This window comes from Anabrus simplex, chromosome 1 (assembly GCF_040414725.1).
Source record: "Anabrus simplex isolate iqAnaSimp1 chromosome 1, ASM4041472v1, whole genome shotgun sequence".
Lineage (NCBI taxonomy): Eukaryota > Metazoa > Arthropoda > Insecta > Orthoptera > Tettigoniidae > Anabrus > Anabrus simplex.
In genome coordinates this window covers 1,559,208,793-1,559,222,939 of record NC_090265.1, presented here as the reverse complement: position 1 = coordinate 1,559,222,939, position 14,147 = coordinate 1,559,208,793, and the positions used below count along the sequence as shown (strand labels likewise).

The 14,147-nt window shown below is 43.1% G+C and overlaps 1 protein-coding gene across 1 annotated transcript in view; it reads right to left on the bottom strand.

Annotated features, from left to right (window-relative positions):
- The window catches only part of LOC136880643 (constitutive coactivator of peroxisome proliferator-activated receptor gamma), a 194,104-nt gene that overhangs the window by 111,438 nt on the left and 68,519 nt on the right, over window positions 1–14,147 (bottom strand). The window contains exon 2 of the mRNA XM_068225583.1: window positions 9,424–9,690. Coding sequence (XP_068081684.1) covers window positions 9,424–9,690 — 267 coding nt within the window. The remainder of the gene's footprint in view (window positions 1–9,423; window positions 9,691–14,147) is intronic.

The window sequence follows — 14,147 nt, the reverse complement described above, 5'->3', positions numbered from 1 at the left end:
GACCGCACACCAGATGGCCGGCGGTGCAGTGAGCGGTGGTATGTTGGTTGTAGATCAGGCATCTTTCACATCTTATGGGTTGGGGAGCTGGGGCTCGGGAGGGTTCCACTCTATGGTGGTGGCGAAAGATGGAGACCCCACTGTTCAGGACCCTGGTGACATCCTCAATTGTAGGGAGGATGATCCGTACCATGAAGGTGGGCCCACTGGCATTCTTAATGCGGAAGGCTTTCCGGACCGGAACACCCTCCACGTTGAGTTCGTTGAGAATAGCCTCCTCTTGGATATCGGGGTCCATAGCGCAAATAACACAGTTAAAAAGACTGTGACGAGGAGGACGGGGTGGTGTTTTGATGGTGGGGGAGGAAAGAGGTTTGAGGGGTGAAGAAGAACCTAATTGGGTAGCTCCTATTGAGTGGGTGAGCCGGCGTGCGACATCCTCCTCGTTCACCTTGATTATTACCCCATTACCAGTGGGATGAATATCAGCTATTTCATGTCGGTGTAAATTAAATCTAATGAGGGTATTGAAAATGTTACGGGGGATGCGTATTCTTGGGCGGGGTTTAGCAGAAGGTGGCTATGGGTGCCGGTGGGAAGTTTTTGTAGGGTACGGGAGTTGGTGATGGGGCGACTTGCCTGAGAGTTGGGTGGAAGGTTAATGGGGGAATTGGTGTTCAGAGGCGCAAGGGTGTTATCCATGGTAGTCGATACCTGGACGTTGGTTTCAGCTGTGGCGATGATGTCAGCGGCCCTTTTCCTTGTGATGTCATCTTCGGAGGGGTTGGAATTCAATCGTTTTAGTGGAATCCTGGATGAAGAAGTTTGCTGATGTGCTGGAGGTGGTAAGATGTGGCGTGGCTGAGATGGTATCTGAAAGTCCGTCGTGGGGGCATGAGACACCCCGATAGTGAGCTGGAGTAGTAAGCGTGGAGCTGGGTAGCAAATGAGATGCTGTAGTGGTAGTGGTGGTGGTGGTGGTTGTGATGGTGCTGGTAGTAGAAGCGGTGAATGACATATCGTGCATCTTATAAAGCACAAACGGAAATTCATGAATATTGATTTTTCACGACCGCATTGTAATCGAAATCGACTTTATGGTCATGGCGGTATAAGGAGGCTCCGCATTGGATGAGGTGCTGTACATCATCTGCGGTGGGGAGATGTAGGCAGACGAGATACGTTGGACCATTGCTGTTCTGGATTCTTAAGGCTTGACGGGCTGGGACTTAGTCTTTATGGAGTTCCCGGAGTACTTCTTGGTTGGTGATTGAAGGGTCAACGCCGTGGATAACGCAGCTGTACAGGGCGTTAGAAGACAGTGGTGGCTGCGATGATGCGGCTGCTGCAGAGGGTGTGGCAGGCGTGGCAGATGCTTCGGCTTCGGCTCGGGAAGATGCTGGTGGCGGTGAAGGGTCGGCCGCTGCGAGCGTGATAGATGCTGCATCAGGTTGCGGGGGCGATATGTACTGAGGACTAGGTTGTGCTGGTGTTGAAAGTAGAGGAAGAGTGGAAGTCATGATCAGTGAAGGATGGGATGTTGTCACAGTTGTGTTAGGAATGTGGGAAAGGTTATGGGCAGATGTCGTGGTGGTAGTGGTACAGAAATAGGATGAAGACTGTTGCTGTAGTGTCCATGGGGATGGTGCGGCTGCAGCGGGCGTGGTAGATGTGCCATCAGGTGGCGGTGATGGTGTGTACCACGGACGAATGTCCCCTGTGTGTTCCTGTCAGTATGCCTGGTACAACTTGCCAATGATGTTGCACTGCAATAACAAAGAGTGCCGGAGACATTATGAAGAGACTACTATGTTGATATTCTGAGTGGAGCAGATACCATTGGAGATGCACTCAGTCTGCAAAAAGAGCTCATTGAACTACTCAGCAACACAGGCTTTCCTCTTCGTAAATGGTGTGTTAACCATCCCACTATTTTAGAGCACATACCTCTAGAGTACCAAGAATCACAACTGCCCTGGAGTCTGGATGACAAAGAAGAGGGTACCATCAAGGCTTTAGGACTATTGTGGCATCTTCTAAAGGGTACCTTCCAATTTGTAGCTACCAGTCACACCCAGAAGACTACATCCTGGACAAAACATAGTGTGTTATCCTGCATTTCATCCATTTTTGATCCTTTGGGACGCTTAGGTTCAGTAATCATAAAGTGTAAAATTTTTCTGCAGCACTTGTGGCAAGTGAAAGTGGACTGGGATCAGAGTTTGCCTCCTGAGCTATTAACTACTTGGGAATAGCTTCAGGCACATTTGCCATCACTCAATGACATTCACATCTCCCAAAAAGTGACGGGAGACAAGGAAATTAAACGATATGAATTACACCGATTCTGTGACACTTCAGAAAGGGCCCTAGGAGCATCTGTCTACTTATGGAGTATAGATGTCAAGGATAATGTAAAAGTAATGTTGTTAAGCTCCAAATCCAGAGTAGCACCACTGAAGCAGATTTTCCTCTCTAGACTTGAACTATGCCGTGCATTGCGCCTTGTAAAATGAATGGATATGGTTAGAACTGCACTTAACCTTACAATTGAACAAAACTACTATTGTACAGATTCTACAATAGTACTAGCTTGGCTTGCATGAGAGCCGGCATCGTGGAAAACATTTGTTAGTAACAGAGTGTCTGAGATACAACAGTGAAATGAAAAAAACTCTTGATCTCACTGATGTACCAGAGCAATGGAAACCACCTGTTTGCTTACTTGTTGTCAGTAATTTTCTTGAAGACTTAGTTTACCATTTTTCTTCTTCGTCACAGCTGATGAGAGTCATCGCCTTCATACTGAGGTACATAAACAACCTCAGGCTTCTTGCTTCAAGGAGACAGGTGAGAATTCTGACTGTATTCAAACTTCAAGGGGCATTGCACAGGATTATCTGTACTGCCCAAGAACAAGAATATTGTAAGGAACTTCAAGATCTGCAGCTTGGCAGACTAATTGCAAAGGACAACAAGTTGAAGTCTCTTCATCCCTTTGTAGATGCAAACCAGATGCTAAGGGTGGGTGGCAGATTGGAACAATCTCAAGCTCTGTACAGCCAGAAACATCCCATCATCCTACCACCTGATCATCATGTAACCAGGTTGTTAGGGGCAAAAGATCTCTATAGGTCAACGCCCCGAACAAATAGCATTAAAAAAACAAGAAACAAAACAGGTGCAAACACATGTGACTTTTGCATGCTGGACCCCAACTTTTGCTTGCAACCAATAGAAAAGGATATTGGGTACCTAATGGTAAGTCTGTCATTAGGCACATAATGCACAAGTGTCTCCCTTGCTACAGGTTGAAGGCAAATACATCAACTCAACTCATGGGTCAGGTGGGTCACGTAAGAGCAAAAAGGTAAAATGTTATATTGCACTATTTGTCTGTATGGCGACCAAGGCAATCCATCTAGAACTTGCCTCTGACCTGTCTACTGATGCGTTCCTAGCTTCTGTATGTAGATTTACATCACATCGGGGTATCCGCTGGAACGTCTATAGTGACAACGGAAGTACATTCGTGGGAGCAAGAAATGAGCTACGGGAGCTTCAGACACTCTTCAGATATCAAGTACCTCAGAGGAAAGTGGACGACTTTGCATCTCAGTGTGGAATACAGTGGCATTTTATTCCACCCCATGCCCTCATTTTGGTGGGCTGTGGGAGGCTAGCAAAAAATCTACCAAGTCCCATATGAAGAAGGTTGTGGGAAATCTTGTACTTACTTTTGAAGAAATGTCCACAGTGTTAATCTAGATTGAGGCATGCCTGAATTTGAGACCATTAAACAAACTGTCTGATAGTTCTGATGACTATCCATTCCTGACTCCCAGACACTTTCTGATTGGAGAACCTCTCACAACCATTTCAGAGCCAGATTTACCTGCAGTTTCAGGTTCTCATCTGTCCAGGTGGCACCTACGTCAGCTCTGCAGGCAGTTATTCTGGAAGCAGTGGTCAAGGGACTATCTGTGTCAACTCCAGCAGTGGACCAAGTGGTCATCAGGAAGGGTCAATCTTCGAACCGGAACTCTGGTTCTTCTCAAGGAAGACAACTTGTCACCTCTCACGTGGCAGACAGGGATTGTGGTAGATACGCAAGTAGGGGGTAACGGCTTGGTGCGAGTTGCCACAATTCGCGCTCCCAAGGGGACCTTCAAGCACCCAGTTGCAAAAATTTGTCTCTTCCCAGAAGAGGTTGAAAATGTACATAGTGAAAAAGTGTAATCCTTCATGTGCCAAACCTTTTTTTCTTTCTTTCTTTCTTTCTTTCTTTCTTTCTTGCATTTGCCATTTTCAGTGTGAGTGCTAATTTGTTGCTGTTGTTGTTAATAATCTTTTATGTTTGTAATTTATGTATAAATTAGGTGGGCTGTATGTTGAACGCCGTGTATATGTTTGTCCTTCAGAGGGCAACACTCATCAGACAGCTACATCCTCCATGGAAAGGGAGGCGAGGTGACTCTATTCACTGGCATGAGTCAGTGACGAGACTTGTACTAGCGTCGGGTAGATGTGTTGAGGTTGGTCATAGCAGTGTGCTACAACATGGACCACAGAGTCGTATGTGTATACATTTTGTACAGTGTAATTAGTGTAGCGAATAAAGTAATTATGAAATGTTCATTCTATTGGCCTTCCCTTTGCACTTAATGATAATAATGGAGTACATGTTTGTGAACTGTAGGCAGACATGAAAATTAGTATTTGGAATCTCCTTAAAAATAAAGAATCATGTTTTATTCTTCAGAAAATTGACTTAAGGTGGGGGGTGAAAATAAGTGAAGAAGGAGATGAATTCTGTTTATGAGGATACTTCTATATCAGAAACTGAAGATGTTACAAACGTGCATGCATTGTGTCATACAGGTGTCGGATGTCAGCTTCTGGGATGGAGTTCCATGCCTGTTGCACTAGGTCAGTCAATACAGGGACGGTTAATGCCGGTTGTGGACGCTGGTGTAGTTGTCGTCCAATGATGTCCCATACGTGCTCGATTGGGGACAGATCAGGGATCGAGCAGGCCAAGGCAACATGTCGACACTCTGTAGAGCACATTGGGTTACAACAGCGGCATGGGGGCGTGCATTATCCCATTGGAAAATACTCTTGGGTATGCCGTTCATGAATGACAGCACAACAGATTGAATCACCAGACAGATATACACGTCTGCAGTCAGTGTGCATGGGATAACCACGAGAGTGCTCCTGCTGTCATAGGAAATTGCTCCCCAGACCAGAACCCTCAGTGTAGGTCCGGTGTGTCGATGCCGCAGACAGGTAGAATGCAGGCGCTCACCTGGCCTCCTTCAAACCAACACATAGCCATCACTGGCACCAAGGAAGAGCCGGCTTTCATCAGAAAACAGAACGGACCTGCACTCCATCCTCCAATGAGCTCTCACTTGACACCACTGTAGTCGCAGACAGCAGTGTTTTGGGGTAAGAGGAATGCACGCCGCAGGGCATCTGGCTTGGAGCTGTAATCACCACCACCACTTGCCCTTCAGTTAAACAATTTTGAACAGTTTGTTGCATCACTGTGGTGCCAACTGTCGCTCAAATTGCTGCTGCAGACGCAGTCCGCTGCACCACAGCCATACGCCAAATACGGCCGTTTTCCCTCTTGATGGTGCCACGGGAACGTCCAGAGCTCAGTCTTCTTGCAAGCGTACCTTCTCATGACCACTGCTGCCAGCATGCATGCACAGAGGAGTCATTCCTGTCAAGTCGTTCTGCAATAGCGCGGAAGGAAAATCCACCTTCATGTAGCCCTACTGAACGGCCTGGTTCAACCGCAGTGAGCTGTTGATACAGGCCTCTTCGTCATTGTAAAGGCATTCTTGACCCACTCACAGTCACTCCGTCCAATCTCATAGGAAACTAACTCTAGCACAGTACAGCCCATATTTAATGCAAACCTGATGTGCAACGTCATGGGGTGCTACTAGCACCACGCTAATGCGATTTGCGGCAAATTTGAATCAACATCATCTTTCAGACATATAAACACGCCTACCAACTTTTGTTAATCTAGCACAACCCCTTCTTGGTGTTTGGATATTTATTTTTTCCACCAGTGAATTATTGATCCTACGGTTCAGTTTGAATCACATGCCAACCAGCCCATTGAAGTACATGAGGAAAAGATGAGCATTTACGAGCCAACTAGCCCTTTCTACCAACATGAATATGGATTGGATAATATTGAGTTGACAGGCCTCATGATTGGTGCAAGAGGAACAACACCTAAGTTCTTTGAAGAATTCTACTCAGGATTCAACCTACCACCAGAATCATTGACAAAGAATGTGGTCCTCAAAGCCTTGAAAGTTTTCACTGTCAATAAAGAGACATCATCTGTATAGTAATTAATGTATTCAGTAGTCCTTTTCCTTGTGGGCAACCTCCTCATAGGGGAAGTGTTTATTCTCTGAATAAATTTATATATATTGTACCAGGAATGCCCGTACTTAGCCATCTTGGAGAGCATGAATTTATGCAAGGTGTGAGTCCATGCTTGGAATCCACATAGAGAGAGAGAGAGAGAGGTTTTTGAAATAAACTTTTTAAATTGAAATGTTTGTTTATTCATAAAAGAAGACAAGTTGCATATCACCTTTAATACAGCCGGAGTTGGAAAAGAGGAGTGAATGTTCTTTGTGTTGTGGCAGGCGTTGTCCCTCGCTGCTGGTACTCCTTCCCCACACCATAAGTCAGCTCTCTGTACCATGGGACCACGTGAATTCCCACGATGACTAGAAGTTCTGGCAGATCGCAGACGTTCTGGGAGTCTAAGTACCAGGGTTCACTCACTCGGTACGATTGTGTACACTCGACTGATTATTGGTGCAGTTTGAAATGAAATTGAATGGTTTGAAGGGTTCCCATGAAGGACGTAAAGAAATGGGGTTATACCGTGTAGAATGTCAATAGAATCTATCATGAACATTCATTTAATATAACTGCACAATGAAAATAAAGATATTATTCTGTGGTTCGAATGTCAATGGGATCAAATGAGTACTCAAAAGCAAAATTCACCTGAGCCAGTTATTAAAGATTTTCAAAAGAAACATTTCTCTTGGCACAGTTTTTAAATGAAAATTTCACTAGGCTCTGCTTTAAATAAATTCAAAGTAATGATTCACTTGTGCATTTCACAGTACATGAAATAAGAGAACACAAATGCGTAAGAAGTTTCGTTACGTCCTACTATTGTCAGAATTATTTACAAGCCGGTGAGAGTATGACATGTTAAGTACAGATGTATGAATTTAGTTCCATTCACACGCTATTGTAACATGACACTTGATATTTACATAATGTGAATTTAATTCCGTTTACATGTCATAATATGAGGTACTTATTTATGAAGGTAAATAATGTTTTGTACATTGAGACCACTTGGTTACGTCCAGTACTACAGATAGTACTGTCATGACCTTCAGTCGCTTGTACGAGAAAGTAATTTCTCTTCACTGAAGCTACTTGGTTAAGTCTATTCAATTCTAATGTAGAATAAATTCTAATCAGCTTTTGAGCTGTATTTATGAAATCCTAGTCTTATGCACGGTCTTAAATACCGAGTCAACATCTCCACTCAAAGAAAGAAATAAAGAATTTGAATTACACTTGGAAATACAAGTCCTAAGATTCGCACTCGACATTCAACTAAGTTTGAATTCACAGTTCCAAATTTTAAGTTGGATTGCACAGTTCTAATATAACTTGAAAAATGCAAACCCGATGTACACTACTCAGAATATGAACTGATAAAAAATATTCATTCACGATGGATTTTGTGGAAGTTTACAGTAACACATTGGTAGAATTCTGTCATCGACCATCCTACAGTCAGCCAGCACAGCTAGGCTGTGGAATCACACAGTCAGTCATGTCCCCTGGTCCTCAATTTATACGAAATCAGCTGGTCGCGTCACAAGATTTCCCTATAAATTCAACTTGCAATAACTTCATCGATTTTCTATGGATTTGCTTGAGACTTGGTAATTATGCATAGTTTAGCATTGGCTATACAGTGATGTAGTCCAAATCGTGATGCTAATTTTATTTATTGAGTTATCAGGCATGGAACTATAGAACATTCTATTTGATGTAGCCTCTCCTTGACCGACCAGCACCAAGCTCGCTCCTCGTTCGCCAGCTGCGGTCGTCTAATCTTGCGCGCAGCGGATATTTTAAACTTTAAATGCTTTGAGATGGGGTGCTGTAATCAGCATTCCTGATTCAATATATAAGGTCAGTTGGACATACTGAGATCACTAAAAGAGAGAGAGAGAGAGAGAGAGAGAGATATGTATCAGATGCATTACTGCCCCATACTAATCTATGCAGTACAGACTTGGACACTAACAAGATAGGAGAGTAAAATCCAGGCCAGTGAGAAGAAATTTTTAAGAAGATAGGAACGACAAGAAAATGCAGGGTAAGATATGAGGATTTCAGGAAAGAAATCAGAGTAGAAAACTTTAAGAGAGAATGGACAGAAATAAATAATTGTAATGCTTTGGATACGTTAAGATGGTGGAAGAAAGGACTGAAGAGGAGAACGTGAGGCCCAGACTACATTGCTGGGCAGAATTTTATGCAGCTTTTCACTGTTGCCTAGAAGATCTCCCAACAAAGTTTTCCATGTATCAACCCTTTAACTGTGTTGAAATAGAACCAAGCAGTAAAGGTTTATTTAAAAGAACTCAAAGAACGTGACAGCACACAAGATCAAGAACAGCCTAATAAGAAGGAACCTAGTCCACCTCTGTGGTATAGTGGTTAAGTGTGATTAGCTGCTATTCCCGGAGGTCCCGGCTCTACCATGAAATTTGAAAAATGGTACGAGGACTTGAACAGGGTCAACCTAGCCTCGGGAGGTCAATTCTGTAGAGGTGGGTTCGATTCCCTCCTCAACCAACCTCAAAATGGTTTTCTGTGGTTTCCCACTTCTCCTCCAGGCAAATGCCAGGATGGTACCCAACTTAAGCCCACGGCTGCTTCATTCCCTCTTCCTCGTCTATCCTTCCAGTCTTCCCAACTCCCCACAAGGCCCCTGTTCAACATGTGAGGCTGCCTGGGCATGGTACTGGTCCTCTTCCGCAGTTCTATCCCCCAACCTAAAGTTTCACACTCAAGGACACTGCCCTTGAGGTGGTAGAGGTGGGATTCCTCACTAAGACTGAGGGGGAAAAACAACCCTGGAGGGTAAACGGATTAAGACTGAAAGAAAAAAAGAAAGAAGGAACCTGGACTGGAAAACGGTTGAGGAGCAGCAATGGTGGTTGGATAGAGACAGACAGAAAGGTACTATTAACATCCTGACCTGACTGGAGCTGGAAAAGTGAAATTGATTATGATGAGGAGGAAGAAGATTAAAATATAATTAAATGAAATTACCTCAAACCTGTTAACAAAATCTTTTGTTATCTCAACAAAATGTCGAAGCTGACCTCCAAGCAGAAAGTCTTTTTGTCGGCTACCTTCCTGGCTTTCTTGAATGTCATAATAGTAATGAATAAAATTGCTACCATCAACAACAAAAACAGGTTTCTTATTTGTCTCATCTTGGTACTTCTTAGCCAAAATTTTAAGATCTACATCATGACAGAATTTGCTCCTGTTCCGGTTTAGCAGCAGGAATTTTTCCAGACTAATCAGCCCCATCTGAAATGACAAAATTTAAAGCGGTTACAGCACAAGGAAGAAGAAATAAATGAGGCAAATGACATACACAAAAATGCAAAAAACACATCTATAATTATAGACCCAACCACAAAAAATTTACAGTGTATTGTGTTCATGTCAGAGATGAAGAAGAGAGCCTATTCCTCTCTAATTAAAGAACACAGAGAGATTGCAAGATGTCATTTCAGTACTTGACCTGGAGCAATAGTAATCTGTACATACAAAAAACTCTACTCTGTTATCTGTCAGTATGTACATATTAGTATTTGGATTTAACTCAAAAACCACTTGACAGATTTCTATGTGGTTGAACTAGCTGTGTATAAGATACTGAACTGTGATGAAAAGAAACCAAGGAATAAACATTTCTGTGAAACAACTTGAAGAAAATGATGCAAGGCAACAACTTCACCAGCTTACACTGCCTAAACTGTAAATATATCTGCAAACTATAGGTGTATGAATCATAGAACATAAAAACTTTTACATACATAAAGCATTATAATTTGAGAACTGCTGGGCAGACTTTTATGCAGTTTTCACTGTTGCCTAGAAGACCTCTCAATGAAGGTCTTCATGTATTAAACATTTAACTGTGATGAAGTGAAGCTGAGCGATAATGGTTTATTTGAAAGAATGTAGAGAAAGTGACAGCATATAAACAATTTCTTGGCTTATGCTGCTTTAACAATTAAAGATATCAATGTAGGAAGTAAAGAGTAAGAATTTTAGAGCATAAAATGTTCTCCAAAAAAATCCTGGAAATTCCAAGCATGTCCTTAAAATTGTGACCTCAATTACAGTTTTATGTTAACGGTAGAAATCCAATGGCAGATACGAGACAAACATTCTGTAAATTGTGAACTGCTGGGGAGATTTTTACATGGTTTTCGCTCTTGCCCAGAGGATCTCCTGGGGACGGCTTCTGTGTATAAAAAATTGAACCATGATGAAAGGTTGCTGAGCAGTAATGATTTCTGAGAAACAATTTGAAGAACATTATGCCAGGTGACAAATTTATCACTTGTGCTGCCTAAACAATTAAAAGTAAGAGCATAAAATGTTCAACAAAGAAGTAATTGAAACCACACACCTATCTCTAAAACTTCAACAACAGTTTTTATGTTTGTTAACAATATAAATTCTGTACACTGTATGGGAAGAGCATTCTATAACTCAAGAACAGCCTGGAGAAATGTTTATATGGATTTTGCTGTTGCCTAGAGGATCTCCTGGGGAAAGGTTTTGCGTATTAAATATTGAACTGGGATGAAAAGGAAACCAGGTAGAAATGGTGTCTGTGAAACAACTGGAAGAAAATAACACCATGAAAACACTTTCTCAGTTTACACTACCTGAACCATTATACATACACTTATGTTCATAAAAAACAGAACACTTTGAAAGACTACAGATAGGAAGTTCATATTCACAGGACATGTTCATTAGCATGTTCAACAGAAACGATTAGCATTTCACTCACCTAGGTTCAGTATGTGTCCTGTTGCCTAGTAGGGACTGGGTCCTCTACGGGCACTGATAACTTGTTCCATGCGTGATGGCATCAACACGTATAAGGCGCGAATGGCGTCCTGGAGTATAGCCATCCATGCTGCATTCGCCTGGTTCCACAGTTCATCTTTGCATTGGGTCACAGCACCACACCCGTCGTTTCACCATATCGCACACATTTTCGATTGGCGACCAGTCCACTAATTGGACGGGCCAGGGCAACAGTCTGACATCCTGTGACAACAAGAAGGCACGTGTTCGTGGAGCAACATGTGGTCGTGCATTTTCCTGCTGAAATATGGCGTCTGGGGTGTTGTGCAGAAAGGGTATGGCTACGGGTCGCATGATGTCATTCACGTAGATCAAACTGGTCACAGTGCCCTGGAGGCTCACCAACTGTGATTTGTAGTTGTAGCCAATAGCACCCCACATATAAGGCCTTGACTTGGCGCTGTATGTCTTGTGCGAATGCAATCAATGTGGTGCTTCTCCCCCTGTCTGTGGCGAACCAAAATACAGAACCTGTTTTCATCTGAAAACACTATCTGCTGCCATTCCTGTCCCCAGTGACATCGTTCCATACACCATTGCAGTCTAGCAAGTTTATGCACATTAGTCAAAGGTAGGCGAAGTGGACGACGCGCCGGTAACCCAGACCGTAATAAACGGCAACGGACTGTCATTCCTGATAGTATACGAAGTGTTACACTGTTGTGCCAGAGCCAAGGAGGATGCAGATCTATCCTGTAATGCCATTCTTGGGGGGTGGACTGGGTGGTGCGACCAGACCCATCTCGTCATATTCTACAACCTTCTATGAACCATTCTGTACACACCCGTTGCACTGCCAACACACTTCATCCCACATGAGCAGCAATTTCCAGGATGGATGCATCACGTTCTCTCATGCCAAAAATGTGCCCTCTTTCAAACTCGGGCAATGAACTAGCTGTTAGGCCCTTTTAAACAACAAACAACATCCTTCAAACTAACTCAATTGATGGTACGGTTCTCGCATACATCTGTGAGGCATCCTGCACATCTGCTCAAGCCACACTGATCCATTACCTTCGGTTTATAGCAACAACGAGAGCCGCAGGTACATTTTACCAGTCAATGATGGTACACACGATATCGATGTGGACTTTGAACCTGAGGGCCGACATGGTTCAAATGCTAATCATTTCTTCAGAACATACTAATGCACATATCCTGTGAATATGAACTTCCTATCTCTAGTCTTTCAAGGTGTTCTGGTTTTTACGAACATGAGTGTATCAACATACCAGTTGGGTCGGAATTGTAGAGCATAAAAATTTCTACAAAAAAGTCCCAGGGACCACATGAGTTGGCCATCCGGTTTGGGTAGCATAGCTGTGAGCTTGCATTCAAGAGATGATGGGTTCAAATCCCACTGTCAACAGGCCTGAAAGTGGCTTTTTGTGGTTTCGCAATTTCACACCAGGCAAATTTTGGGGATGTACCTTAATTAAGGCCATGGCCACTTCCTTTCCCATACTTACGTCACTGAAAACCTAGAAAGTCTAGAGGTTGCTCACGACAACAACTTTGTTAAGACAATACCTGCGCTAGGTATGGAAAGAGCATTCCTGACACTGCTTAAAGCTGCTTAACCCTCTTGGAGCTAGGCGGTAGTGTGAGCACCTTCCCTTTAAATTGCCAAAGTCGATCAGGTCGGCCTTTAAAAATCCAGTCGGAAGTTGCCAGAGCCGATTACATCCGCTGGCATGAAATTCTATGATATACATAATTTTGTGGCAACCTACAGTGATGTGCATACTTTTGTGACAACCTATAGTAAAGGGGCTACAAGTTATTGTGTGCCTGACCTTGCTTTGGCAGTTCTAAGAGAGTGTTATAGCTTTCACAGGAGTCATTTCCTATATTTAGAAATACAGTACTGCTAACTCGTCAGTAAGAGATTGGTCCTTGCAGTGAATGGATTTGTGACAGCAAAATGGCAAGTGGCTCACGTGATACTTTTTTTTTAGCAGGTATTGATGATGATAAATTAATGGAGTATTTGGAACAATGTGAAGTTAACATGGATGATTTATCAGATAGCGATCAGTGTTCTCCCCAGAAATTTTGGTCCGCCGGGTGGCAGAAATGAGTAGCCGGGTGGGGAATACTACGTAAAAATGAAAATGATCAAATTTCAAATTTTTGCCCCCAGGGCATAAACAGTAATATCTGCAAAATTGAGTTGTTTTACTGTTATTATGACGAACAAGACATACCAGAATATTTTGAAGTTTCTAGTGTTCTGTAGCTCGTTCATAATAATGTAACACTGGAGCTTACTACTCTGTTGCTATGGAATGCCATATGGGTTTGTGCATGTGGAATCGTGTGCTCGCATAAGATTTTACACTAATCCAGGGATCGCTCGTGCACACTATGCAATAGTCAAGCAAAACTTTCTAACTCTGAGACAATTCTTGCAATTATGCTGACAATATTGAAGATTTATAATTTAAATAAACAGCTTTACAGTACTTAACTTTCGATTTGGAACACCAAATGACTCGAATATGTATTATCAATACAGTATGTAACTAGCACTTGACGGCCCCATGGTGTAGGGGTAGCGTGCCTGCCTCCTACCTGGAGACCCCGGGTTCGATTCCTGGCCAGGTCAGGAATTTTTATCTGGATCTGAGGGCTGGTTCAAGGTCTACTCAGCCTACATAATTAAAATTGAGGAGCTATCTGATGATGATAGCAGCCCCGGTCTAGAAAGCCAAGAATAATGGCCGAGAGGATTCGTCGTGCTGACCACACGACACCTCGTAATCTGCAGGCCTTCGGGCTGAGCAGCGGTCGCTTGGTAGGCCAAGGCCCTTCAGAACTGTAGTGCTATGGAAAAAGACCTCAGTACTTATCTAGATTATGTTAGCCGG